At 51.4% G+C, this 27,989-nt stretch overlaps 1 protein-coding gene and 1 pseudogene across 1 annotated transcript; one reads left to right on the forward strand and one right to left on the reverse strand.

The window, feature by feature from the left end:
* Positions 1–262: 262 nt before the first annotated feature.
* LOC140629606 (epithelial sodium channel subunit alpha-like) lies at positions 263–21,346 on the reverse strand (annotated as a pseudogene).
* Positions 20,356–27,695, forward strand: LOC140629605 (tumor necrosis factor receptor superfamily member 3-like). Its single transcript, XM_072819099.1, has 10 exons — positions 20,356–20,729; positions 20,869–20,965; positions 21,187–21,312; positions 21,392–21,544; positions 21,915–22,011; positions 22,170–22,261; positions 25,348–25,455; positions 25,799–25,824; positions 26,383–26,611; positions 26,776–27,695. Exons 1-10 carry the CDS (start codon positions 20,634–20,636, stop codon positions 27,015–27,017), a joined length of 1,266 nt encoding a protein of 421 aa, XP_072675200.1. The 5' UTR covers positions 20,356–20,633; the 3' UTR covers positions 27,018–27,695.
* The last annotated feature ends 294 nt before the right edge of the window (positions 27,696–27,989 follow it).

Here is a 27,989-nt window from a genome sequence, read left to right on the forward strand (position 1 = left end):
GCCCCTGGAGGCTCCCACAGAGGCCCTGGCCAGGAGGCCCCACGTGCCCGCGCACACAGAGCTGATATTTCGTTCTGTAACTACTGTATTTTGCCAGCGGGCGAGGAGGTCCCGCCCCCCGTTGCTAGGCAGCAGAGGCGGAGTCCGGAAAGGGAGCGCAGTCCCGGGCGCGGGCGGAACTGCAGGGCCCGGACGCCGAGGCGGGGCTCGGGGGCGGGGCCGGGGCTCGGGGGCGGGGCCGGGGGCGGGGGCGGGGCCTCACCAGCTGGAAGCCGATCTTCCAGTCCTTCCTGTTCACTTGGGGGGTTATTGTCCTGGCACGCTGGAGGCGGCTCTGCGGGCTCGGCGGGCCCCGGAGGGCGGGGCCGGGACCCGCAGGCGCTGCAGGGGGTGCGGCCAGGGCTCCCGGAGGTCGCGACGGCCGCGGGGGTGGGCCCCCAGGGTATTGGAGGAGTTGTATTTGTACAGGTCGTAGAGCGTCTGCTCGGTGATGCGGTCCAGCTCCTCCAGCTCCTCTTTAACCTGCGTGTACCTGGAAGCGGCGATGGAAGACGCTCGGGCTGGGGGTCGGCCTCGCGCGAGTCCCGGCCCCTCAGGGCCTCAGTTTCCTCGCCTGAAGCCGGTGAGGTCGGCTCATCGTGGAGAAGCCCGCGAGGAATAGCTCTGGTGTCTGCAGGGCCTCTCGGAGGGCGGGGGGGCGTGGGAGTATAGACAAGGTGATCCGCGGGGGCAGGGGAGGCGACGGTGAGCCCCGGCGGTGACGGCATTTATTGCGGCCTGTTTATCCGAAACGAGAGGCGAGAGGCGCCCTCCTCCCGCCCCCCACCCCGCCCAGGCCGGGAAGGGAACCCGGAACTCGCCTGCCCCTGCCCAAGGCGGGAGAGGGTGTGGCCTGGTCCTGCGCCGCCGTGGGGTCATCCCGCCCGGGGCTCCTCAGCCTCCCCCCCCCCCCCCCCCCCCCCCCCCCCCCCCCGGGTAGGCTTTTGGGCCCGCCTGCCACCTGGCTGACACCTTCTAAATTAGAGGTGCCTCGCTGCACTTCTAGAATTTAGCCTGGAACTCTGAAACTATAGATGCTGCACGGCCCCTCCCCATCGAAGACTCAGTTTTAATAAGTGATGGGTGGGGCCCAAACACCAGAAGTTAAACACTGTCCAGTGTAAATCATCACATTCCTTCTCGGTGCAGGCCCTATTACCATCTCCATCGTGAAAATCCGTCGTAGCAGTGCCTTATGGCTGGAATCTACCAAAACGAAACAAACAACCACACCTAGAACTCTTAAATCCATCAAGGTGGTAGGATACAAAAACCAATGCACAAAAATTAACAGTATTTCTACAAAACAGCAACAAAAAGATGGAAAATTGAGATCACAGAACAATACCATAAACAACATCAAGAACTAGGAATAAATTTAATGAAAGACTGGCAAGAACTTTATCCCGAAAATCATGCTGAGAGAACTCAAAGACCAGAACAAATGGAGAGTTACATGAGTTCATGAGTCAGAAATTCTGTGTAGTTCTCATGTCTTCCAAATTGGTCTGGAGATTCAACACAATCCCTATCAACTTTTCAGCAGACATTTTGAAGAAACTGACAGGCTGATTCTAAGATGTATGTGGAAATGGAAAGAATGTAGAGTGGACGAAACAATTTTGTTTTTATTTATTTTTAAGTGATCTCTACACCCAAGATGGGGCTCAAACCCAGAACCCTGAAATCAAGAGTCACATACTCTTCTTCTAACTGAGCCAGCCATGCACCCCTCAAAACAATTTTGGAAAAGAACACAGTTGGAGTACTTTACCTCACTTCAAGACTCACTGTGAAGCCACAGTCATCAAAACAGTGTAATGCTTATGTAATGCTTATGTAAGGGTAGGCGATAGATTCGTGGAACACAATAAAGTCCAGAAATAAACTTACAGTATGCAGTCAACTGAGTTTTGACCAAAACACCAATTCAATGGGGAAAATAATTTTTTCAAACAGATGGTGCTGGAACAACCATCTGCTGTATTGAGAAGATTTTTTAAAAAGGAAACTCAACTTCTACCTCAGTTTATACACAAATATTAAGTCAGTTTGGATCATAGACCTAAACATAAATTTCAGAACCAGAAATATTCCAGAAGAAAACATGAGGAAAAAAAAAAAAAGAAGAAGAAGAAGAAGAAAACATCAGGGATACCTGGGTAGCTTAGTGGTTTAGCATCTGCCTTCAGCTCAGGTCATGATCCTGGTGTCCTGGGATCAGGTCCTGCATTGGGACCCTTGCGGGAACCTGCTTCTCCCTCTGCCTATGTCTCCACCTCTCTCTCTCTGTGTCTCTCAAGGATAAATAAGTAAAATCTTAAAAAAAAAAAAAAAGATTCAAGAAAACATCGAAGATATCTTCATGACCTTGAGGTAAGAAAATATTTTTGGAATAAAAAATATCTAAGGAAGCAACTGATGAATGACTAAACTCTCTCTGAAACTAGTAATATATTTTATGTTAATTAATTGAATTTAAATAAAATAAAACCTTAGGAAGAACTTATCCTGAAATATAGACCTCTTAGAAATCAGCAAAAAGACAAATTGTTTTTAAATGAACCAAAAATAAAACAAAACAAAAAAATAATAAAAGTAAAAAGGCACCAAAAGATATATATAAATAATCACTAAACACAAGAAAAGGTGCTCAATGTAATTAGTCCTGGGGAAATGTAAAATAAAACCATAATGGTTGATTCACTATGGTATATACCTGAAACTGACAGAATATTGTCCATCAACTAAACTTCAATGAAAAATACAAATTTTTAAAAAGGCAGACTTCTGAAAAAAAAAAAAAAAAAAAAGAATGAGGTACCACTTAACATCCATTAGAAAAGCTAAACCTAGGGGTGCCTGAGTGGTTCAGTCCATTAGGCATAAGACTTGGTTTTCAGCTCACCTCTTGATCTCAGGTCCTGAGTTCAAGCTTTGCATTGGGCTCCATGCTGGGCATGGAGCCTACTTTAAAAAAATACAAAACCAAAAAACCGGCTAAACCTAAAAGATTGACAAGGTCGAATGCTGGTGGGAATGGAGAGCAGCTGGAGTTGCAGCTGGTGAGAATGGCGAGCAGCTGGAGTTACAGCTGGTGGGAGCCTAAAATGGCACAGCCAAGGGACATTTGGTAGCTTCTTATAAAGTTAAACATGTTTCTACCTTATGACCCAGCAATTTCACTTCTGGATATTTTACTCGAGTCCACTCCTAGCTGTTTATTCAAGCATAATGAAAATATAAAGACTTGTACTTGAACGTTCATAGCACCTTTATTCATAATAACCAAAAGGTTTGAAAGGCCTTTATTCATAATAGCCAAAAGGCTTCAAGCCAAAGGCTTGAAATAGCCAAAGGCTTGATGGAGTGGTCCATCAGTACCACTCAGCAAAAAAGGAGGCTGATACAGGCAAAAAGCATGAGAGAATTATAGAAACATTAAGTTCAGTGAAATGAGTGAGTTGAGCCAGACACATGCAGAAAAACACCAAAATTCACATTGTGTGATATCCTTCATAGGAAGCCTGAGAACAGGTCAAACTAATTGATGATGATGAAAGTCAAAGAATGACCATGGGAGATGGAGAATGGACTTCAGAATGGACTTCCATTACCTGGGCCACCACGTAATGGAAATGTTCAGGATCTTGATTGGCAAACCTCAGTGAGGACTTAAGATTTGTGCGCGGTATTATTTGTCAATCATACCTCAATTAAAGAAAAAGTCCAGGGGTGCCTGGGTGGCTCAGTTGGTTGAGTGACTCTTGATTTCAGTTCAGGTCATGATGGTGGTGAGATCAAGGCCCCCCCCCCCCCCATATCAGGCTCTGTGCTAGGCATGGAACCTGCTTTAGATTCTCTTTTCCTCTGCCCCTCCCCTCACTCACACTTTCTCTTTCTGTCTCTCAAAAAAAGAAAGAACGAAAGAAAGAGAGAGGGGAAGGGAGGGAGGGAAGGAGGGAGGAAGAAGAAAAGAAAAAAGAAAAAAAGAAAAGAAAAAAGAAAAGAAAAAAAAGGAAAGAAAGAAAAGAAAAGAAAAGAAAAGAAAAAAAAGAAAAGAAAAAAAAGAAAAGAAAAGAAAAGAAAAAAGTCAAATACCTGTGTGTGGCAGGCACTGCCAGAGATTCAGGTTTCGTGGGAAAGGGCGGGCCCCAAATAAGGTTGTTTTACAAGAACCCCAGGGGCCCTAATGTGCAGCTACATTAACCAGTCTCTAGGCCATACCCTCACTGTCTCCTCCACTTGGCTCTGTTTCTCTCTCCTTCATAAAGTCTAGCTGGCAAGGGCCCAGGTATCAGCTCCGGCTACCCCTGCATCCCCTCAGAAAAAGTAGCTCAGGACAAAGGTATGTGTTTGACATTCCCAGATACTTGCTTATGATTGGTAATTAAAAGGACGGCAGAGAGATGCCGGGGTGGCTTAGAGGTTGAGCGTCTGCCTTCGGCTCAGGGTGCGATCCTCCCTGCATTGGGCTCCCACAAGGAGCCTGCTTCTCTGCCTGTGTCTCTGCCTCTCTCCCTGTGTCTCTCATGAATAAATAAATAAAATCTTTTAAAATAAAATAAGAGGGTGGCAGAAAACGGCTGGTCTTTATTGAGCACTTACTCTGAGCCAGGCACTGTGGTATCAGAATTCAAATGATTTCATGTAATCTTCAGTGTAATTCAGCAAACTATTAGCCACTGTAAGCGAATACTATTGTCCTTCCTTTTTACTGGTGAAAAACCTTAGGCAGGTGACTAGTTCAAGGTTACAGAGCCAGGAACCATGTCAGAAAGCACTCGATCCATCACGCTGCCTTCCACTCTGTTCCTGCTGGCTCTGGCTATTTCAAGAGGTTGGCAAGTTGCCCCAGAAGGAGCACTGGAGCCAGAATTAACTGGGTGTGGGTCCTGGTATTCCAGCTACATACTTCTAGCTGGGCAATGTTGGTGAGTAACTCACCCTTTCTGAATCCCGCCTCAGTTTCCCCATCTGTGAAATGGGCATAACACTAGATCTGCATACCACCTGAAACTCTCAGGAGGTTCAGTGAGAAACACAAAATGAAGAGGCCATTGAATATCAGGAAGACGCGGACAGAAGCCTGAATGAAGCCCAGGAAACTCAACTTCTTTCTCCTGGTCACATAGGAAGAATCCAGGTGTCCCACACTGGCTGGAGTTGTTTTCACATGAGCCACCACATGTCTAGCTGAGCATTCCCTTTCCACATCACCCTCAGCTGCCTCGGGCTCCTCTGTGCACCTCCCTCATCCTCATCACCGACTCAGAGTTGGTCCATCACCTTCTCTAGCTACATTGCTCCTCCCTACAGACCAACCTCACAGGCTGTCCCTATGCCAGTTTTCCCCTCACTGGCCCCCTCCTATTCAGCTCCTGCCTACCTCTTCCTGATAGGCCTCTGAGGGGACTCCACCTCCCACCTCCCACCTCCCACCTCCAGAAGAGGCCAGGCTCCATACAAAACAGGCTCACCTCACCCAAGGTCAGCTTCTCCCCTTCTGGTGGGGGAGCCTTAAGGAAGGGAGCATTCCCATATCACCCCTCCAGAAAACAAATCTCTCCCTGCCCCTTTCGGTTGACACCTAGAACTAAGAAAAGTGCCACCGGGTAAAACCCACTAATGATAACAGATCTTCTGCAAACAGCAGGGCCCTGGTAAGAGACCTAGGGCTGGAGAGGTGAGAAAGAATGCAAACATGGGGCTTCAGCAAGACAGTGCAGTCCTTCTTATCTTGACCTCCTACCCTGTCATGGCCACTACCCCCACTCCCATGTGCGCTGGCAGACAGCCCTACGCTGGAGGGTGGGCCAACCCTCACACGATTCAGTCAGGCAGGCATTAGTATCTCCATTTGACGATTGAGGGAACTAAGAACTAAGAACTAAGATCAACGGGGCAACTTCTCCAGGGCCACTTAGCAAGGAAGTATCTGAACCAAGATTTGAACCCAGGCCTGTCTGACTTCCTGCTCCCTGCTTTTCCCACTACTCCCACTCCGGACTCAGAACCACCCGAGAATGGGCAGCACCATCTCCTCTCCCTGCCACTGGTCACCTCCCCTCCAGCCTCTCTCCTCTGCTTGGGACAGACTAGCAGAAGCAGGGAGATGGAGAGACTTAGGGGTCTGTACCCCAGCCACCTCCCTGTGTGCATCTCCTCCCTCCCCCATTCCCCTCAGTAGCCCTCACAGGAAAGCCCTTCTTACCGGGCAGCCTTGGATTTGCCCAGCCTTGGATTTGCCCTTGGATTTGTCCATCCCACCCGCCAGGAGGACCCTTGTAAAGCATTCTCAGCCAGCAGTCCGAAGCACTAGGCAGGATGAGCCCTGGAAACTCAGTAGCTTCCTCTCCAGCCAGGGTGCCTCTGAGGCCCTACTCCCCTCCCTCCCTCCTCCAGAGACCACCAAGAAGCCCTGACTTCCCTTTCTTTGGCACCTTCCTCAGCCTCATTCTCCCCCATGTCTCAGCACCTCCAGCCTGCCTCCCAGGGGGCTATGGACAAATAGCCCTTGGGGACCCACACTCACAGCCTCTGGGAGCTCAGCCTTCACCACACTGTGTTCACAGGCAGGTGCCCTTGGGCAGCCTCTCAGCTGTGAGCCTCCCTGAAGACAGAGTCAGCCCCTCCAGAGTCAACTCCAAGCTCTCAGATTGCAGGTTCAATTCAGTCCCGGCTGCAACGTTTTAGGAGCAATCGATGTTCACAAACTAATGCTTGTTCCGAGGATGGACAGCCTGGATGGTGAAAGCTCTAGAAACCATTTCATCCAAGGAACTAAGCTCTAATCAGCTCTCCAGGCATAGTCTGAGCCTTGCCCATTGTTTTGATGCCTTGGAGAAGCTACTTCTCCTCTCTGCCTCTGCTTCATCCCCTGTAAAATGGGACTATTCATAGTTGTTATGGGGAGTGAATGAGCAAATACATGAAAAGTCCCGAGGACAAATATCTGGCAGAGGAGGCACTGTACAACCACTGCTGTTTTATTATCATTACTCTTGATGGAGAAGAGCAGGCCACAGAGACACAGGAGCACTGCCTGCCACTTACCCACCATGTAACTCTGTGGCCTTAAAAAAAGTAGAGCCTAGGGGCGCCTGCGTGGCTCAGTGGTTGAATGTTTGCCTTTGGCTCAGCCCCATGATCCTGGGGTCCTGGGATTGAGTCCTGCATTGGGGTTCCGCAGGGAGCCTGCTTCTCCCTCTGCCTTGCCTATGTCTCTGCCTCTCTCTATGTGTCTCTCACGAAAAATAAATAAAATTTTTTTCAAAAATAAATAAAAAATAAAAATAAATTAAAAAGCAGAGCCTACCAGCAGATTCCAATTCTGGCTCCTCCACATAACAGTGGGGCAACCTGCAAAGCCTACAGGCTTTCTACGTTCTCATCTTTCTGCAGGGGAAGGGTGGGGAGAGGAATCACCTTCCTTATCTAACAAGCTTGTTAAAAGGATCAGACTCCAATAGTGGGTTTTGCAAGCTCCTCGGCAGGTGCTGCTGCCCTAGGCATACCTGAACTCTAGGCCATTGGATGAAGGAGATGGTTTTAGGGTTTCTTCAAAGAGAGAGAACCAGGGTCAGAGGCTAGACATCCTAACAGGGTCAATAGTAGCTCTACCTAAGGAAGAACTTTCTAAGGACAGCTGCTACGGAGGTGAGGAGGGGCCTGACGTGAGAAGGAGTGCATCCTTCTCGTGCTGGGCAGAGGCGGGCCTGCCAGCCCTGCCACCGCAGAGCCTGCTCTCCAGACCTCGAGGGGTTAGGGACAGAGGGTCCAGCTCAGAGCCCTCCCCACCCCACTCCTGCACCATGCCTCTGCTTTGCCATCTTAGGAAGGGAATTCTGTGACCTCCTTTGCTGTCTGAGAAGCTCGAAATCTTCCTGAGGTCTCGCCTCAGTCTCTCCCAGAATTGGATGAAAAATATGTTCTCAGGCTCAGTTTTCCTCAGATGTGGATATGAAAAAAACCCTTCACTGGCGAAAAAAGAAATGGATTGCACTGGCCGACCCTTCACATTGACTTTTTTGAACTTCCCTTTTTAGTGTGGAAGGCCCTTGCCCCCTCTCCCAGAAATTCCAAAGCAGCCCAGAAGGGCTCCATCTCTGCTGGCCGTGGACCACCTACTGCCAGCTGTGGGCATCCCTACTCTGACTTTGCGTCTTTCCTGTTATTGCAGCAGCTCTCCTATCCTATCCACTGATTTCCACCTCTTCCCTGCTGCTTCCCTGTAGGGATCACTCATCTAGCCCATCTCCTGCACCTGCTGCCAGCCCGCAGCAGTGATTCACACCCAGGTCACCACTCACCAGGCTGCATTAACCTGTCCACCCCCCCATCTCCCTCCCTGAGCAGGAGCCAAGCACCCTGGATCCCTCTCTCCAGCACTCCTGAGTATCCCTCATCTCACTGCTGCTCTTTCCTACACCCCCACCCAGCATGCCCCACCAGCAGCCTGAACCCCCGTGGCACCTTCACCCAGCCCCTCCTTAAAGTGCAGAGGAAGAAAGAGCTTTGAAATCAAACACATTCAGCTTGTGACTCAGCTGCTAACCTGAGATGCAGTGGCTGCTAGGTGGGGTGGCTGGGTGATTGTTCACCTGTGTGAGCTTGGGCAGGTGACCTAATCTCTCTGGGCCTCAGTCTCCTCATATATAAAACAGGACTAATACTAGTACCTACTTCAGATGTCTCTTGTGATAATTAAATAACTTCATATAAAATGTAACCTATCCGGTGCACATTTAGTGCCATGAAGTGTTAGCTATCATTGTTGTTATTTCTTTATTATTTGCTATGTGACCTTGCTCAAATTATTTCACCTCCCTTTCCAAATGGAAATAATAATCATTTCTTATTCATGGAATTGGCAGGATTCAATGAGACAGTGCTTATAAAGCAGTAGGGGCAGCATGTGGTGTTCAACATCGTTCCTGTGCTAGGGGACATTCCCTGACTCCCCTCCTGTCCTGGGTGTGCGCTCCTCTGCTAAGCCCTGCAGCTGCCAGTCATGCAGGTGAGATTCTTTCTGTGTGGACACCTCCCTCCCAGCCTGTAGCTCTGGTCTCATTCCCTGGGGCCTTTTCCTGGACTGCCCATGACCCTGGACCCTGCAGGACCTCAGTTTATCTACAGGCAGGTGTCAACAGATGGAGCCCTGCCCTCTCTGTCTCCCACTCATGTCTCCCAAGCACAAATATTTATGGAGAGCCTGCTACCCAGCCTGTAGTCCCTCCCACCTGCCTGCCTTCCCCTCCCTGCTGGCTCAGGGTGGTCCCAGTGTCCCACCCCTCCACCATGGTCCAAAGGGGTGAAGAGGAATAAGTGGAGGAAAGATCAGGGCAGGGAAGCAGCAGAGTGTCAAGAGGAAGAGAAGCAAAGGCCCAGGGCACCAGGAAAGAAAAATGAGCGGGGGTTGGGGGAGAGAAAGGAGAGCCTGGAAATGAGATGTAAATATTTGACTACAAACTTCATATATTCCATGTCCCGCACCTGGGGTATTAAGAAGAGGCAAGGGTCTGTAATCAGACAGAGGGTGAGCCGCAACTCAGTCCCTATCTCGGTGACCTTGTGACTTGACTGTCTTTGCCTTGGTTTCCTCCAATGTAAAATAGAGATAATAGTCCCTGCCTCTTGGGGCTGCTGAGAGAGTTAGGGGTGCTACAGAGTACTTAGCAGCATCTGGTGCATGAAGCAGCTTCTCAGAAAGTGGGTCTTTGGCCAGGAGGGCATATGGAGGCCAATCCCTGAAATGGCCAGCAGTGTTTTCTCTGCAGCACAGGACGTCCTAACCCTTATTAGGCCCATGACACACCCCTGGACACAATAGAATGCATGGGGGGCCTCCGCCCCTGGTATGTGACCAATCTCCATCATCCGTAATCGCACATATACCTAGTGTTTGCTCACACACACACACACACACACACACACACACACACACGGTCACACCCGCAGGCACTCAGAAATCTTACACTCCCTGAAGGCAGAGACTGTGCCTCTCACAGTCTTTATTATACTGACCACCCTGTCCTCCTGCTGCTTTGGTTTTTTCGTTTGTTTTGTGTTTTGGTCCTCCTGTTATTTGTGCCGCCTGTCTCTACTTTATTTTATCTTCCAGCCCCCAGAACCTAGCGAAGTACCTGGCCTTCAGTGAAGAAGGAATGAACGATGAATGATCTCATTTGCCGAGTGCCTAGCACCGTGTCAGGCATGCTTCAAGTGCCCCAAAGGTGTTGCATGACCGAGTGAATACAAATCAAAAGGATATATGAACACCTAACCCTGCCCTCCTTTCTTCTCCATGGTTACCGTCCCCTCTGGCTTCCAAGAGAAAAGTTGGCAAAGGGCACTGATGAAACCCAAAACTGTTGGACACACCTGAGCACTTAAAGGTCAGGCACCCAGGCAGGTTAGCTGTACAGCCCAGCAGGGGTCAACTGGGGCTTTGGGAGGAACCACTGGAATGGGGGGGGCAGGGTCTGCTTTCTATCCTATCCTGGTCTCCTTCTGGCTCTACCCCCAGCCTTAGTGCTCTCAGACTGCTTTGCCACCACCCCCACCTTGTTTTCTCTGAAACAAACTCCCCTTCTACACTCCCCTTCTACACCAAGACCAACACACTTGGGAGGGGGGCAGTCCCTGCCAGCTCCCACCCCCCACCCACCACCACAGCACCTGCAACCCCTTCACCTCTTCATCACATTCTTCTCTCAGGGTGGAGGAGGCCTGTTTTCGCCCTCCTTTTGCTTCGGGGAAGGGATGGGAATGATCTCTATCCTGCCCTTTGGAGTTTATCGGCATCTCACTTCATCAGCACTCCTTCCCACTTGTGAGAGGCAGAAGGGAAGGGAGAAGGGAAGAGGAGGGCTACGTTGGCCCAACAACCAACCACACTCTGGATAAGCCATGCGAGGAGGGCCCCCCACCCCCACCCCCGCTGGCCAGAGCCGCCAGCCTGGTCCCCATCTCGCCACCTCCTACCCCTCTCCAGGTCTGTGGGTCTACAGGTCTGCCTCCTGTGTCCCAGGTACCCTGGGAGGTGGCAGAGAGATTGGTGGATGGACTGACCTGTAGGGGTTGAGGGTGCAGATGGTGACAGCAGGGAAGACAAGCTTGTCGGAGTTGAGGTTGATGTTGAGGCTGACGGGGTAGCTGAAGTACTCCCCGAACAGCTGGCCGAACTGCCAATACATCATGATGAAGGCGCAGAGCCACAGCACGGCCCAGAAGGCCGTCTTCATGCGGTTGTGCTTGGAGCACACCAGGCGGATTGCACCATGGATGGTGGTGTTGTTGCAGAAGAACTGGAAGAGGTCCCGGTAGGAGCGGTGGAACTCGATCAGGGCCTCCTCCTCCTCTGTGGGCTGCTGGGGGGCAGCGGGTTTGGGGCCCAGCCCCTCCTCCTCTCGACACTCTCCTTTCATGAGCCTTGGGGAGCAGGGGTCATGGAGGGTCGGGGTCAGTGCTGCATTCTGAGCTCTGGTGCCTCTCCCATTATCACCTCGACCCAGAGGGAGGCTACTGGCCAGGCCCCCATCCCGCCTGGAGCCCACCCTTCTCCGCCCCTCCCTCGCTCCCTCCACCTTCCCAGAGCTGGCTGACCTGCTGGAGTCCGGGCAGAAGAGCTGCTGCTGGGCTTCCCTGGGAAGCCACCCTTTGGGGTTCTGTCCCAGCACCTCCCTGTCTGTCTCCTCAGCTGTCAGTCTCCTTCCTGCAAGACCTGTGTCCCAGCTCAGGTTCTCTCTCTCTCTCTCTGTTTTCTGCTTTTCTTTGGGTCTCTTTCTCAGCTCTCTTCTTCCTGGCCTGTCTCCTGTCTGTGTGCCAGGCTCTCTGATCCTGCCTCTCTTCCTCTTTCTCCCCGAGTCACCCCCTTTCAGTCTAGGTGGGCTCTTCTCCTGCGTCCCTGGCCCTCGCCTTCAGCTGTGTCCTGACTCCCTCTCTGTCCCAGGGACAGAAGGGCTCCAGGAGGTCTGGGCTGCCTCCTGCTCCCAGCTCCCAGGTTGTGGCTGGACTGGGACTGGTTCCTTTCCAGTTGAATCTGGCAGCCGAGCCTCTCCTCCCCCTCACCTGACAGGTGCAGCGGGCAGTCTGGGGAGCCCGCCCGCCAGGCTGGGATGGAAGCGACAGAAGCCTCATTAGCATCTCAATTAAAGGTGAGCAGGGCAGGAGGAGGGGCCAAGGAGGAGTCAGAGCTGAGAGTTCTCCAAGGGGAGGAGAACTCCTGAGGGCAGATGCCCAGGGAGTTCAGGGCTGGAGGGGGCGAGAGGCCTCCCCCCAACCAAAAGTAATGGCAAGGGGCTGACAGACCAGGAGGCCAGAGACAGTCTGACAGGGCAGGGCCAGAGATCTTGGACAAGAAGAGGAATCCTAAACACCAAGCTGGGAGCCTAAAACAAAGAAACAGAGCCCAAATGAGAGGGACTAAGATTGGGGGGAGACCAGGAGAACAGGGAAGGCAGATAAAGGGAGACCCACAGAGGAGGACAGGATGGAGGCCTGGGAGGGGAGGGCAGAGTTGCTGGAGGGGCAGAGGGGTGGGGACCAGGCCTTTGAAGTGGAGGGAGCCAGCCTTGAAGGGACTCTCCCCTCCCTGGCAGGAGATCAAGGGGGAAGAAGCCCCAAGTGGGCTTCCAGGAGCTGGGGCCCCTCCCTGAGGACTCCTTCCAAAGGCACCCGAGGGTCAGCCTCACCCCCAGGTCTTGTAGAAGAAGAAGGGGTATCTGCAAGCCTCCTCCCTGCTCAATAAACTGGGAACACCTCCTGGCCCCACTGGGCTCTGGAGTACAGAGCGCCCCTCAGCCCACCCTCCCTGCTCCATCCTCTGCCCTCCTGACTCCCCACTCCCACCCTCTACCTTGTCCAGGCCAGGGAGGGACGCAGGTGCAGGTGAAGCTGAAGCTTGGGCGGGGCCCTGGGACATTCTGTTCTTTTTTATACCACACCATAGGCTGCCAGGCCAGGAATGTGTAATGTCCCCTATTGTGGTCACGGGGTTGCAGGAATGTGGTCACTGAGAGGCAGCACAGGGGCCAGGCAGGGCACTTGGGCACAGACCTGGATGGAGCCCAAGGAGCATTAGGGACAGCAGGCCCTGAGGGAACAGGGAGGGATGTGGGCAGCATGGGTGTCAGGGAGGGAGAAGGTGGGCACAGTTCAAGGCTACACCAGCCCTGGAAGGAAGGAAAAAGCTCACTGGTAGGGGCTGTGTTTCTCCTCCAAAATCTCTGCTCCAGACTTAATCCAGCAAGAGGATAAAGAGTGAAGTGTAAGCAGTGAGGACACAGAAAGGGAAGGGTCAGGGAGAAAGCCCAGAGACATATCCCAAGGAGGCACAGCCATACAACCCAGGCCCTGAGCCTCAGGGGAGAGAGGTGGTGTCCGCCACGGTGCCCCCCACGCACCCACCCACCACAGGCCGCTTCCTGGCTTCCAGCTTCCAGTGCCTCCTGGGAGGAACAGTCCTGGGACATGCAGATACAGGCCCTGCCAGAGCACTGATGAAGACTCAGTGGAAGAAGATAGGCAGGCAACATGAGATTAGGACTCTAGTGGCAGAGATAAGAACTAAGTACTGAGAGAACCCCTGGTTGGCCGGGAGAGGGGGGAGGCACTCACCCTGAGACTCAGAAAGACTTCCTGGAGGAGGTAACATCGCAGCTGCCTCTTGAGGAACACCAAAGAGTGTGCCAGGCAAATAAGAAGGAAGCAGGGTACTTCCAAATTGGGGGTGCAGCCAGGTTATGGAGCTTCCTCTTGAGGCCAGAGGTCTCTTGTGGCCTTTTATTTTTTTTTTTTTTTTTTTAAATATTTTATTTATTTATTCGAGAGAGGGAGAGAGAGAGGCAGAGACACAGGCAGAGGGAGAAGCAGGCTCCATGCAGGGAGCCCGACATGGGATTTGATCCTGGGTCTCCAGGATCGCGCCCTGGGCCAAAGGCAGGCGCCAAACCGCTGCGCCACCCAGGGATCCCTCTTGTGGCCTTTTAAAGTGAGAGCTGCTGTCAACCAGGATTCCAAATTGGGTCCCCTCCCTTCCTTTGATCCCTGCTGCGGACACCCCTCCTAGAAAGGGAAAGCCTGGGTTTTCCTTCATTTTCTAGATGAAGAAACTGACCCTCCACAAAAGAAACCAGTTTTCAAACAAAATAGAAGCTAAGTGAAACACAAAATCATAGTTCTTCTCTTTTGGGGTTGTCTACTGAGGGCATTTGCCATTTATTTCCCATGATGTACCAGCCAGAGATTCACGGGGAGTTGGAGCCCCCTTGCACCTCGTTTTGAAAGCTAGGGAGGTTCACACACAGAGTCCATGGGCTCATTAGCAATCTGGGTCCTGGGTTATCTCCCTGACTCTGAAAATCTCTCGACACCGTCCCCTCACATTCCCATGGGACCCAGACACTCCTAGAACCTCCATTCTCCCTGGAACCAGGTCCCTAAACAAGGAACCATCCTACCTACAAATAGGGTATATGACACCCTGCTCCTTTCATCTGAAAGGTTCACAGAGGCACTGCCCTGTCTTCTGTATTAGCTAGCTGGTGTCTGAAATCCAACCATAGCTTAAAGCAGCACAGCACACAGTCTTAATCTCAAAGGCTCTGTAAGAAGAATTGCAAGGACTGGTCTGGGCTGAGCTCGAGCGTGTGGTGTCCCTATAACTGCTGTCAGGGTACAGGATGGCAGCACATGCTTACAGGAAGTGTCCTTCTAGATCTGGAATGGGCCAGATCGAGTTTGTTGTGAGGAACATAGAAATCTAAGACCTGCTCTTCTGCTTCAGTCATGGCTCCATTTTATTTTTTTTATTTTATTTTATTTATTTATTTTTTTTTCATGGCTCCATTTTAAATAGTATCTTTGAAAGTGCAGAAATCATGCCCAAATACATTGTTGTCACAACGTAACTTTCCAACAATACAGAAATATACAGACCAACAAAAGCTCCCCTTTGTCCCATTTCTTACCCACCCCTCGGCCCAAGGAGAGCCGTCATAATCTGTATGTCCATCTGGATCTTTTGTGTGCTTTTATAGACCTATATGTATTTCTTTAAACTTACACTTTTTTTCATAAATGGGACCATGTCATAGGTATTCTGTGACTCCCATTTTTGCCTTTAAATTATGAGACTTTGTTGTGGTTTTCTTCTTTTAAAGATTTTATGTATTTATTTGACAGAGAGAGAGCACAAGCAGGGGGAGTGGCAGGGAGAGCATAAAGCAGGATCCCAGGACCCTAGGATCATGACCTGAGCTGAAGGCAGATGCTTAACATACTGAGTCACCCAGGCACCCCTAAACTATGTGACTTTGAAAAAGCAACTTTATCTCTCAGGGCCCCCATATTCTCATCTAAAAAGTGAAATGGCAGCAGGGAGGAAAGGTGAGCCAGCCCAGATGGTCCTACAGGCCCCTTCCAGTTGACTTAACACAGGAGGGAGCCAAGGCCTGGAGAAGCAAAGTGACTTGCCCACAGACAACAAGGAGTTAGTAGTGAGGCCCAATGAAGAGCTGAGCCTCTTCTTTTTCCACGCTCAATGCTGCTCCCCTGACTTCCAGAGAAACGGAGTCTTGTTCCTTGGGGGACCTAGGGCCTTGCTGTACTTGTTTTGGAAGTTCCCCTAGCCTCTCCCTGTTTCTTCTCTCCTAGCACTAGCCATCCCCTGACCCTGTGGGGTTGCCATAAAATGTGCAAAGGCAACAGGGAGAGAAGAAAAACAGAGGGTCTGCAAAGGGATGAGCGTTGTAAGTTGGAAGGGTCTTCCTGCTCCTTGCTCTCTGGGGAATAGGACATGATGGAAATAATGCCCTTCCACTCCCAGAAAGCCTTGTTGAGAATTCTATGGTGGCACTTATCACCGTATACTATTATTATCCTGGCATGTGTGTGTGTGTGTGTGTGTGTACCTGTGTGTATCCATGTGCGTGCATATGCACAGGCCATACTATGAGTTCTCTGAGAACAGGTGCTAGTCTTATTCATCTTGGTGGCCCACTGTCCAGTGGTCACTGTTTGTTGACCTACTCTGCAGAAGACAGCAAAATTAACATCTTCAGACTCAAAGTTTATCTTTGGCAGAGAATGATGTGGCTATGAGAAAGCATCTCCATCCAACATCCTGATTTCTGCTGACAACTCATTAATTTGTAATCTATTAATTTATCTACATTTCCTTCACTTTTTCCATTTCAGCCTCTATTCTTTCTAGCATAAAAAAATGAGTCACTCAATTAAATGCAACTCTTTATTCTCACTACTTAGAGCTAATTAGCCTTTCAACACTGGACTGCCCACCGTGGAAAACAGGGATCCTTCTATCTAGACTTAATATGGTGTCCTTAACCTAAAAGGATGCACCAGAAAATTCCTCCTTGCCACTCCTACTCCAGTCTCCTGGCAGGAGACTTAGAAGTTCACCATTAGAAGTTTATTCCTTGGGACACCTGGCTGGCTCAGCAGTTGAGCATCTGCCTTTGGCTCAGGGCACGATCCTGGAGTCCCAGGATCAAGTCCCACATCAGGCTTCCTGCGTGGAACCTGCTTCTCCCTCTACCTATGTCCCTGCCTCTCTCTCTGTGTCTCTCATGAATAAATAATAAAATCTTAAAAAAAATCTCATGAATAAATAAATAAAATCTTAAAAAAAAAAAAAAAAGAAGTTTATTCCTTTGGGTCAAGACCCGATTTCTCTACCAATAATTCTTGGGATTATTGGAAAGGATGGTCACCAGTGAAAATGCCAACACACTGGGGAAGGAAGGCCCTCACCCATGATAAGTCTCTCAGTGTTTCCCAAGCCCTTTTTAAGGATACCAGTTGGCTAAGAGCAGTGTGGGGAAGAGGAAACCGAGAGAGTATCTAAAAGAATCCATTCCCACCAACCCCCTTTTGGGATTCTTCCTGGACCTCTGGGAAGAAAAATCTCTCACCAGTAACCTTGAAAGTAGGCCTGGGAGAAGAGCCCCACTCCCAAACATTCTGGGAATCTATGGGGTACACTAGTCCACACCTGGTACTGCCCAATGGAAATCAGTAAAACTTGAAGGAAGCTGGCAAAGAACACAAAGGAAAGAAACCAAGACAATGACCTGCCCATAAAGAATTCATGGATCCGCCTGTGAGTTTCCTTTATCCTCTGGAGGAGATTGGGTAGGCATAATAACTACTTATTGGTAAGTTTTGTCAATCATGGTCCAGCTTAGAAACAAGAAACACTCCAAGTCTTTCAAATGGAAGAAATTTAGCCCAGGGAATTGGTACACGGGTGATGAAGAAGATAAGAAGCCAACGGGGGACAGCAAGACAACCCAGAAAGCTACAAAGCAGGAGGCCAGTCCATTCTATCTCTAGGGCTGGAAAGCCAGCAGGGTCATGTAGCCTTATAGACCCAGAGGCCTCCTGAGCCATTCAAAGGGAAGTCAATAGTGGGGGCTCCCTGAGAGGAGACAGGATTATGAAAGGAAAGAAGGAAGAAGCACAACCAACCACAGGTGATGTCCCATGTCCCACAGCAAAGAGAAAGGGGAGAAAGAACCTAGGTCTTCCTATTGGCTGAACCTACCCAGAAGCTGGAGGAAAAGGGAATCCGGGAAATGTAGTTCCCAATAGTGATCCAGAACAGAGCAAACTAGAGAACAGATGTGCAAGCAAACCAGTAGGTGACTGTCAAAGAAGAAGAAGAAGAGAAGGAGAAGGAGAAGGAGAAGGAGAAGGAGAAGGAGAAGGAGAAGGAGAAGGAGAAGGAGAAGGAGAAGGAGAAGGAGAAGGAGAAGGAGAAGGAGGGATCCCTGGGTGGCGCAGTGGTTTAGCGCCTGCCTTTGGCCCAGGGCACGATCCTGGAGACCCAGGATCGAATCCCACATCGGGCTCCCGGTGCATGGAGCCTGCTTCTCCCTCTGCCTATGTCTCTGCCTCTCTCTCTCTCTCTCTCTCTCTCTCTCTCTGTGTGTGACTATCATAAATAAATAAATAAATAAAATAAATAAAAAATTAAAAAAAAAAAAAGAAGGAGAAGGAGAAGAGGCCCAGAGAGGGGATTAAAGTCCACATCTTAAGACTCTTCTTTAGGATCCAGAGAGTCCTTGAAGGTGAACTGACAGCATAAGACTGGCAGCAGGAAGGAGTTCAGCCACCTGGGCTTAAAAAAGACCTGAGATAGTGCTTACCTGTGAAGCAGGAACCTTTTGAAATGCAAGAAGTGTTCTAGGGAGATACGCAAGAACATACAAAAGTGAAAATTCACCAATCTGTGTATATAAGATTAGCATACTTTATGCATTTCATTGTTTGTAAGTTATACCTCAATTAAAAAAAATGGAGTTCCTAGCATTTTAATAAAATCCTGCAATATTTTCAAATGAAAATGATACATGCTGGGGTCTCCTTCCAAAGATTTAAAGAAAGATTAGAAGAACAGAGGAGGGCTGTATGGAAGAGAGAAGACTGGCCATGAGCCGAAGCTACAGTTCACGATGTTATTTTCTTCCCTTCTGTATAGGTATATGTTACGTGAAAATTTCCATAATAAAAAGTAAAAAGAGGGGCACCTGGGTGACTCAGGGGCTGAGCATCTGCCTTTGGCTCAGGTCGTGATCCCAGGGTTCTGGATCGAGTTCCTCATCAGGCTCTCCTCAGGGAGTGCCCTGTGTCTCTGCCTCTGTCATGAATAAATAAATAAAATCTTTTAAAAATAAAAAATAATAGAAAGAGAAAAGAGGTTCTAGGGACCCTACACACACACATACACCTTCATGCACTGAAGGGCTCAGTGGTGAGTCCAATCCCAGCCCCCAATTCCCTTGACCCAGAAAGAGCAGGAGCCCTGAGTGGTGCATGCGGCTCTGAAATTTCGTCCCTTTCTGGGCAGCCCTGGACCACTCATATAAACACTGGCCCGCAGACTACAGATCTGAGTACAGTACAGTACAGATCTGTACCAGGGGAGGACAGCAAAAGGCCTAAACTCAGGCAGGCCCTTCACTCTGTTGTGAGCCTCCACCCCAGACACACTCCTACACTAGGACTTCCCAGCTCCTCCACCAAGAGGCTGTCCAGCCAGTCAGACCAACCAACTCCTGAAAGGATGAGTACAGAAGAGGAGGCAGCATGATTGCCTGAATGAGCTCAGGACCCGGGAATCAGGAACTCTGGAGTCTAGGCTGGTTCCACATACATTGACTATGTGACGTGGACAAGGCATCACCATTTACTCCATAACTATGTACTGGACACTTGGAATGGGCCAGACTGGGCTAAGCACAGGGACCCAGACTTAAGGATTCAGTCCAGGTCATTGCAGAGCTCCCAGCCTGGTGGGGTGGGAGGCAAAAAGCAATAGGTCACAGACTGCATTGGGGGTGGGGGGGGTGGCTGTGTGGCCTGGGGTGGGGGTGCTTCTCGGAGCCCTGGTGGACCTCCAGCACAGATGGGAGCTAGCCAAGAGCACAGAATCTTGAGGACTGGAGAGCCTGGCATAAGGGGACACGGGGGGTGCTGTTCATGGGTCGCAGGGAAATGATGGGAAGAAAGGGGGCAGGGACGAGGCCAAGTCCCCCTGGAATCCTGTTCTCCTCTATGTGGTCCCCTCAGCCTCTGTCTTCTCATCCTTGAGGGGAGGGGGCTGGATAGGAGGGATCTCAGCCTCCTCCAGTTCAGAGGGATTCAGAGGCTCCTGGGTGAGGAAGCTGGGAAGGAGGGCTGTGGCTGCCCAGCTCCCCGCAGCCACCCCTACTGGTCTTTGGGAACTGGGTCTACCCTTCCTCCCTGTCATCTAAGCATTGGGGATCAGGGGCCACCGCCCTCTCTGCAATGTCTTGTAGGTGACCTGTGCCCCCTTATGTGTGTACCAGGATGGGTCAAGGATGGGGAGGGCCGGCTGACTTGTTATTCCTTTGTAGCTTATCTTTAAAAAGCACACAACAGGGCAGGAACCCCCAGGAGTCCAGACGGATGCCAGCTTGGGACTTCTGTTTCCTAGAAGCTGCGTGGCTGACTGGCTGTGGTCCTCTGCGGGTCCCGCACTCTCTGTGTCCGTGGGTCACAGGCCCTTCCACTTTCAGATCTGGCACCCAGCTGGACACAGCTTTGTCCGTCTGTCTCTGTTCCAAGTCAGCTCTGACCTGCTCTCCAGGGCTCATCTGAGCCTTGCCCACTGGCTCCGCTGCCCCCTCCCCACCTAGCCTGGCTCCGTGGTCCTCCCCTCCAGGCCAGACTTCCGAAGAAGGGAGGAGGCCCGGTTCCGGCCCTGCTGCCCTCACGTGCTTTCCCGGCCGCCCCCTCCCGCCCTGCATCGGGGCAGCCAAGCCTGTTCCTCTTCCCCGATTGCGACAGCTGCCTCTGCTCCCAGAGCTCCCTGTCCCCGCCCCGAAGGCCGGCTCGCTCCACTCCCACTTCCTGAGCCTGGCGCTGGAGCCCTGGAGGCCAGGCCAGGCCCGGCCGCTGGGCCCCCAGGGCACGTCAGCCCAGCCCTGTCCCAGGCCCTGGGCTCAGGAGGTTGCTGCCACCGCTGCCCAGGACTTGCAGGCCTCCCAGCTTCCTCCCAGGCCTCCACCCGTCTGGCCGACTGGCCGACTGGCCGACTGGCCGCCATGCGCCTGCCATGGGCCGCCTCCCCCTGCGGCCTGGCCTGGGGGCCACTCATCGTGGGCCTCTGCGGTCTCCTGGCAGCATCCCAGGCCCGACCGGTAAGGGAGGGGCCCATGCAGGTGGGTGGCGGCCGGCTGGGGAGGGGCAGAGGGGTCTGGGCAGCCCTCCCTCTAGTCCCTCTGCCCTCCCCAGCTGACTCCTGAATAATTCACCCCTGCTCCCCATCTCCCCTCGAAGGAGCTCCCCTACCACACGGAGAACCAAACCTGCCAGGACCGGGAGAAGGAATACTACGAGCCCAAGCATCAGGTCTGCTGCTCCCGCTGCCCCCCAGGTGAGAGGCAAGGGCCAGAGGAAGCCAGGGATGGGAGATGAGTTGCAGGGGACTCCGGCCCACCTCTCTGCCTTGGAGGGAAGGCAGACACCATCTCCCAGGAAAACCAGCTGGCCATCCTTCATGTGCGGTTGTCGAGAGGACAGGGTACCCCAGCAAGCAGCAGAGGCAAGGGGGGACCCTGCTCCCCTGACACTCCAGCTGCCCCACTCACGTTCTAGGCACACATGTCTCAGTGGAATGCAGCCGCAGCCAGGACACAGTGTGTGCCATGTGCCCCGAAAATTCCTACAACGAGCACTGGAACCATCTCTCCATCTGCCAGCTGTGCCGCCCCTGTGACCAGAGTGAGTGGCATTGTGCCTGGGGAGGCTGGGATCTCCTGGCATGCAGCCTCTCCGCTGAGTTCTTCTGTCTCCCCACCAGTGCTGGGCTTTGAGGAGACCGTGCCTTGCACCAGCAGACAGAAAACCCAGTGCCGCTGCCAGCCGGGAATGTTCTGCGTACACTGGGACACTGAGTGTGTACACTGCGAGCCACTCTCTGACTGCCCGCCTGGCACCGAAGCTGAGCTGACAGGTCAGAGGTCACTGTGGCCAGGGGGCAGGGAGGATGCTGGGTCCCCGTGATCCTGAAGGGGGCAGGGCGCATAGTGCTGGGTCTGTGGGGTGCCCCAAGGTAGTTCTCGTTGGTATATAGAGCCCCCCTCTCACCGCCCCCTCCCGTGAAAGGCTCACAGCAGGGGTGTGCAGAGACTTGGAACTGGGAACAGATGCCTCAGGAGCTATTCTATTATTATCTCTCAGCTCTGGGGAGGCCCCTTGGGCAAGAGGGAGACCAGAATGAGGTAGGCGGGCAGGAAGGGGCCCTCCAGTGGGAGCAAAGGAAACTCATGGAGAGACTCCCCTTAGCCACTCACCCTGGCTGGCCCTTGTTTTTCTCTTGCCAGATGAAGTCGGGGTGGCTAACAGTAACTGTGTTCCCTGCAAAGCAGGGCATTTCCAGAATACCTCCTCCCCCAGGGCCCGCTGCCAGCCCCACACAAGGTGAGTGCGCCCCCGCCCCATACCCCTACCACCCCAGAAGTCCCAGATGCTGACCCCCCACCCCCCCCACCCGCCCCAGCTATGCTCACCGTCCAAGGGCTCGCCTTGCCACTTCCAGCCCTGTGTGCACCTGAGTCGGGCCTCTCTATCCTCCACAGGTGTGAAGAGCAGGGTCTGGTGGAGGCAGTTCCAGGCACTGCCAAGTCTGACACCAGCTGCAGAAATCCACTAGAGCACTCTGAGACGCCAGGTGAGGGGCCTGGGCCTGAGGAGCACATGGAGGGGGTGGGTGGGAGGACTGTGGGAAGATGCCTTAATTCCTCCCATCTAAGAAAATGGGGAAAAGATGAATCCTTCTCCCTCAGAATTGGGGCAAGCAGAGAAGTTCCCTAAAGAAAACTCGGAGTATCCCTAGGCCAGCTTAATATACACAAATACATATACTCTTTTTAAGTTATGTATTATAACTTGTAAGTTGCATATAATATCATGCCAAGGACCACTCCTACACTGATATGTGATTGTAACTGACATCATTGTCATCATTTTGGACATGCCCCCATCATATAATCTACTTTACTAGACTGAAAATCTCTCCCTCTCTCCTTTTTTTAAAGATTTTATTTATTTATTCATGAGTGATAGAGAGCCAGAGACATAGGCAGAGGGAGAAGCAGGCTCCCCACGGGGAGCCCGATGTGAGACTCAATCCCCAGACTCAGAATCACGCCCTTAGCTGAAGGCAGACGCTCAACCACTGAGCTACCCAGGTGTCCCTGAAAATCTCTTTATTAGATTACACACTTTCATTATGAGAGAGTTCATCCCACATTTGACTCTTGTTTTGTTTTGTTTTTTTCTTTCTGTGAAGTTACTGGTTTCCTAGCCTAACAGATGATTAAGGGATATTTCTAATGACTGTGAACATTATTCGTTGGGAGAAAGTTTATTACCTTTTTTAAATTACCAAATATTTATAATAATAGCTTTCATGTAGTGAGAGTTAGTGTGTCAGGCACTCTGCCAGCACTTGACAATCACTAACTCATTTAATCTTGCTTAATGACCCTAGAAAGTACAACTGACCCTTGGACAATACTGGCTTTAACTGCGTGGGCCCACTTACATGTGGCTTTTTTTTCAATAAATACAGCACAGTTCTATAAATATATTTTCTCTTATGATTTTCTTAATAACATTTTCTTTGCTCTCACTTTAACACAGTATACAAATACATGACATACAAAATATGTGCTACTCAACCATGTTACTGGTAGGGCTTCTGGCCAACAGTAGACTATTTGTTGTTAAGACTTTTTGGGAATCAATAGTTATACATGGATTTTCAACTGCACACGGGTCAGTGCTCCTAACCCCCATGTTGTTCAAGGGTCAACTGTAGTTCTATTATTATCCTCACTGAGGGGAGGAGGCTCAGCAGAGTTTATGTGACTTGCCCCAGATCACCCACGTGGTAATTGGTATTATGAAGATCTCTTCTCGGTTCTTTCTTATTCCAGACCCCATGCCAGAATGCACGCACACCTCTAGAAAATTAGAAAATTCATGGGGAGCCTGGGTGGCTCAGCTGGTTAATTGTCTGCCTTTGGCTTAGGCTCAGGTCAGGATCCTGGAATCCTGGGATCCAGCCCCAAGCTCAGTGGGGAGCCTGCTTCTCCCTCTGCACCCCCCCCCGCCCCGCCCCCATGCTCATGCTCTCTCTGTCTCTTGCTGGCACTCGCTCACTCTCTCTCTCTCTCTCATAATAATAAAGATCTTTATTTATTTTTTTTTTATTTTTTTATTTATTTATGATAGTGAGAGAGAGAGAGAGAGGCAGAGACACAGGCAGAGGGAGAAGCAGGCTCCATGCAGGGAGCCCGACGTGGGATTCGATCCCGGGTCTCCAGGATCGCGCCCTGGGCCAAAGGCAGGCGCCAAACCACTGCGCCACCCAGGGATCCCAATAAAGATCTTTAAAAGAGAAAAAAAAAGAAAAAAGAAAAAAGAAAACTCAGAGAAACAAAACTAAAAATCATCCACAGGATCATCACTTAGCATTATCCAACTCTTAATATTTTTTAATATATCCTCCAGACATTTTTCTATGTATGTCTACACATCTAATTGTTTTTCCAGAAGTAGAGTCATTTGAATATTTTGTAACTTGATTTTTCATTCAAGTATATCAAATCTTTTTCCATGTCCTTTTGTTACTTTTTAATGATGTATCAAATACAATTGGCACTCTAGAGCTGGAATTTTAGATCATATGTACCTCACCCCTTCATTTTATTTTTGAATAAATTGATGCTCCAAGAGGTAGAATGACTTACATAGTCATCTACTTGGGCCAGGACCCAGACGTCTCTGACCCCAGGTCCAGTTTTTTCCCATGCCTCCCACTCTGCCCTCCCTCAGGCCCCAGATTTAGGTGGATCAGAAAGGACAAGCTCCCAGTATGCACATGTCCAAGTGTTCCTGACTTTGCCTAGGCACACTTAATGGGTGCTGTAGACTCTGCTATGAAAGACAGGAATTAGGGCTTCAGGGTGGCTCCGTGGTTGAGCGTCTGCTTTTGGTTCAGGTCGTGATCCCAAGGGCCCTGGGATGGAGTCCCACATCAGGCTCCCTTCGGGGAGCCTGCTTCTCCCTCTGCCTATGTCTCTGCCTCTCTCTGTGTCTCTTATGAATAAATAAATTAAATCTTTAAAAGAAAGACAGACAGACAGGAATTATCCACCGCTACATACCAGAACCTGAGAACCCCAACTCCCAGCCTCCCTTCCGACTCCCTGCCCCGGAACCTGCCCTGAGCAAGGGGGTGGAGACCTTGCAGTCCCTCCTCTCCCACCCCCATAAACACCCCCACAGAGACAGAGGGGCAATCCCAGCTCCTACAGTGGCCTCTCTCTAAGATGGTCATGTCCACAGAAACATGTCCCTATGCTGAGTCTGCTTACAAACCCAAGGCCCAGCGTTCCTGCCCCGCCACCCACCCCAGCAAACCTCTTCCAGCCCTGGAAAGCCACCTGTGCACACTCCTGTTCTCACCCACAGGCCACCAGAACCACCCCCAAAAAACCTCCATCCATGACAGAGTTTCTGCTGGCTGCCAGGAGGTCCTCCCCAAGTCCAACTTGGCTCCTCTTCTCTGTAACCCAAGGACAGCTTCTCTAACTGCCTTTAGGAACCACAGTGGGTCTAGATGGGAAAAGCTGTGCTCCCCTTTTCTCTGGGTCACCCAGAGAACTAGAAAGCCGGTCCTTAGCTTCCCTCCTGCCTCTGCCCCTCCCACCCCATGTCACCACGGCTCTCTGTCTGCTATCCCCCCAGGAACTGTGATGGTGCTGGCTATCCTGCTGCCACTGGCCTCTTTCCTCTTCCTCACCACGGTCCTGGCCTGCACCTGGAAGAACCACCCCTCTCTCTGCAGGAAGCTGGGTAGGAAGGAGCTGGGTGCCAGCAGGGCAGTGGGCCTGGCCAGCTGGCTGTCCCCACCTGAATGAGGGAGGGAGTTTGGGGTGGGAGGAACAGTCAGCTTCCCCAGTGCCAACCCTTCGGCCCATCCACACCCCGAAGACTCGAGATGCTCGCCCCCAGCACGGACATTCTGTCCACCCTGTCCTTCTTTTGTAGGCTGGAAATAAGGACAATGATAGCTCGTTCCTTCTGGGAACCCAGGTGGGGGGCAAACGTCACAGCAGGGTGTGAAGGGTGAAAGCCCCAGCAGCGGCCCAGGCATACTATACTGGGGGCCTGACCCTCATTTCATTTTCTATTACAGGATCCCTGCTCAAAAGGCGTCCAGAGGTAACGGGGAAGGCTGAGGAGGCATAAGGAGGGGCGGGCAGGCATAAGTGAACAGGGTGGGGTAGGCAGGATAAGAGTGTGCAGGCTTCAGCATCCATTCAACTAATAACTGATTGAGCCTACCATGTGCCAGGCACCATTCTGGGCACCATGGATATAGCAGTGAGTGAAACAAAGTACCTGCCCTCCCAGAGTTATAGGCCAGGGGAGCAAGAATAAAGTTAAATAAATCAGGGGGTGATAGTGGCTAATAAAACACGGTAGGGGGACAGTGGCAAAGGGTGGGGGTATATTTTTCTTAGAGTGGGCAGAGAGGGCCTCTCTGATGAACTAATATTTGAGCAGAGAGCTGAAGAAATAAGGGAGCCAACCATCACAATATCTAGGGGAAAGTGTCGGGAGGAGGGACATCGAGTGCAAAGGCCCTGTGGCAGGGAGCATAAAGTGGAATAGAGGAGAACAGTGAGCTGCCTAAGCATGGAGTGGGGTGTGGGGATTAAAGAAAGATGGGGGTCTGAGGCCCACATCATTGGTTGGTTCTCTGCCTTTCTCCTACAGGGAGAGGAATCAAATACTGCTGACGGAAGCTGGGAGCCTCCTAGGGTCAACCCACATTTCCCGGACCTGGTAAAGCCTCTTCTACCCTTCTCTGGAGACTTGGCCTCAGCCTCAGCCAGACTCCCAGCACCCCCAAGTCTGGAGGAAGAGATGCTACAGCAGCAGAGTCCTCTCAGCCAGGCCAGAGAGCTGGAGCCTGAGCTCCCAGAACAAGGCCAGGTGGCCCACGGTAAGCCTAGGGCAGGTGGCAGGGAGAAGAGGGGGCAGGGAAGGAAAGGTGGGAAGGGAGGGACAGTGGGCAGGAGAAGAATGTGAGCCAGACAGAAATGAGAAGACTAAAAGAGAGTAAGACTAAACACCATCAGCCCCTCTCACTCTGCCTCCCTCCCACAGGTACCAATGGCATTCACGTCACCGGCGGGTCTGTGACTGTGACTGGCAACATCTACATCTACAATGGGCCAGTACTGGGGGGAGCACGAGGCCCTGGAGACCCCCCTGCTTCCCCAGAGCCTCCATACCCCACCCCTGAAGAGGGTGCCCCTGGCCCTCCTGGGCTCTCTACACCCTACCAGGAGGATGGCAAAGCTTGGCACCTGGCTGAAACAGAGACCCTGGGGTGCCATGCCCTCTAACAGGGACAAGGACCCAACTTGACACCCATGCCTCTTAGTGTCTGGGAAAAGCCAGGAGAAGGCAGGTGCGAGAACACCTTACCCCTGAGGCTGCCCTACCCACATGGGATTGACAGAGGGCCTGGGCAGGGCCCCTGAGAGGCAGACCCCAAGGGGCCAGGTCTCAGACGCGTCTCCGAGAGCAGGGCTGGCCACTAGCTGGGCATGTACCTGCTACCAGACTCTTGCCACCATCTGAGCAGGCCTGAGACTTCATTGCAGACCCTTCTGCCCGCTGGGGCTGCGGCAGCTCAGCTTCCAGCACGGACAGGACATATGATGCTAACTGCTGCCCATCATGACACTCTGAACTCTCAGTGTGGCGCAGAAGGATGCCAGCCACGTGGTCACTTGCAAGGACATCAGTGGGACCTCCAGCAGACTCGTGATGTTCATCCCCCAGCTTCAGAGGCCCTTTGAGAGCCCACACTTCACATGGACTGAAGTAGACCCTTGCATGAAGACAGAGTTACGTGGAGGACCACCCCTCCCCTCTCCTCCCAGACAAGAAAAGGAGTCATTAAACACTGGGGATTTGGATACAGTTACTAGGGAGAAGGGAGAGTTTTGGAGGGGAGGAAAACAGCAAGTGTATTTATAAATTGTAACCACATGCAAATAAAGAGGAGATAAGACCTAGATCACTTATTTTCTACGGATTCACATAAAAACACCATTCCAGGGCTGACAAGGTAACAGCCAGTGTTCTAAAGCCTTTGCAATATTAACCTAGGCGATCTTTACCACATCTCCCTGGGATAGAGACTTTTACTATTCTTGTTGAACAAATGGGGAAACTGAGCCACAGAGAGGGCAAGTCACTTGCCCAGTTCAGCTGCCAATGGCAAAGCTGGATTGGCACCCAGTCCGTCAGGCCCCAGAGCCTCTTAGATAAAAACTTCACACACCACACCCTTACAGAACTCTGAACAG

This window comes from Canis lupus, assembly GCF_048164855.1.
Source record: "Canis lupus baileyi chromosome 25 unlocalized genomic scaffold, mCanLup2.hap1 SUPER_25_unloc_1, whole genome shotgun sequence".
Classification (NCBI taxonomy): domain Eukaryota; kingdom Metazoa; phylum Chordata; class Mammalia; order Carnivora; family Canidae; genus Canis; species Canis lupus.

What these genes read in the sequence shown, in the direction of transcription:
- LOC140629605 (XM_072819099.1), top strand. Translation starts at nt 20,634, where the DNA reads ATGCGCCTGCCATGGGCCGCCTCCCCCTGCGGCCTGGCCTGGGGGCCA. An exon ending in CACCGAAGCTGAGCTGACAG is followed by an intron (nt 21,545 to 21,914) that starts GTCAGAGGTCAC and finishes TTCTCTTGCCAG; the next exon opens with ATGAAGTCGGGGTGGCTAAC. An exon ending in CTCTCTCTGCAGGAAGCTGG is followed by an intron (nt 25,456 to 25,798) that starts GTAGGAAGGAGC and finishes TTTCTATTACAG; the next exon opens with GATCCCTGCTCAAAAGGCGT.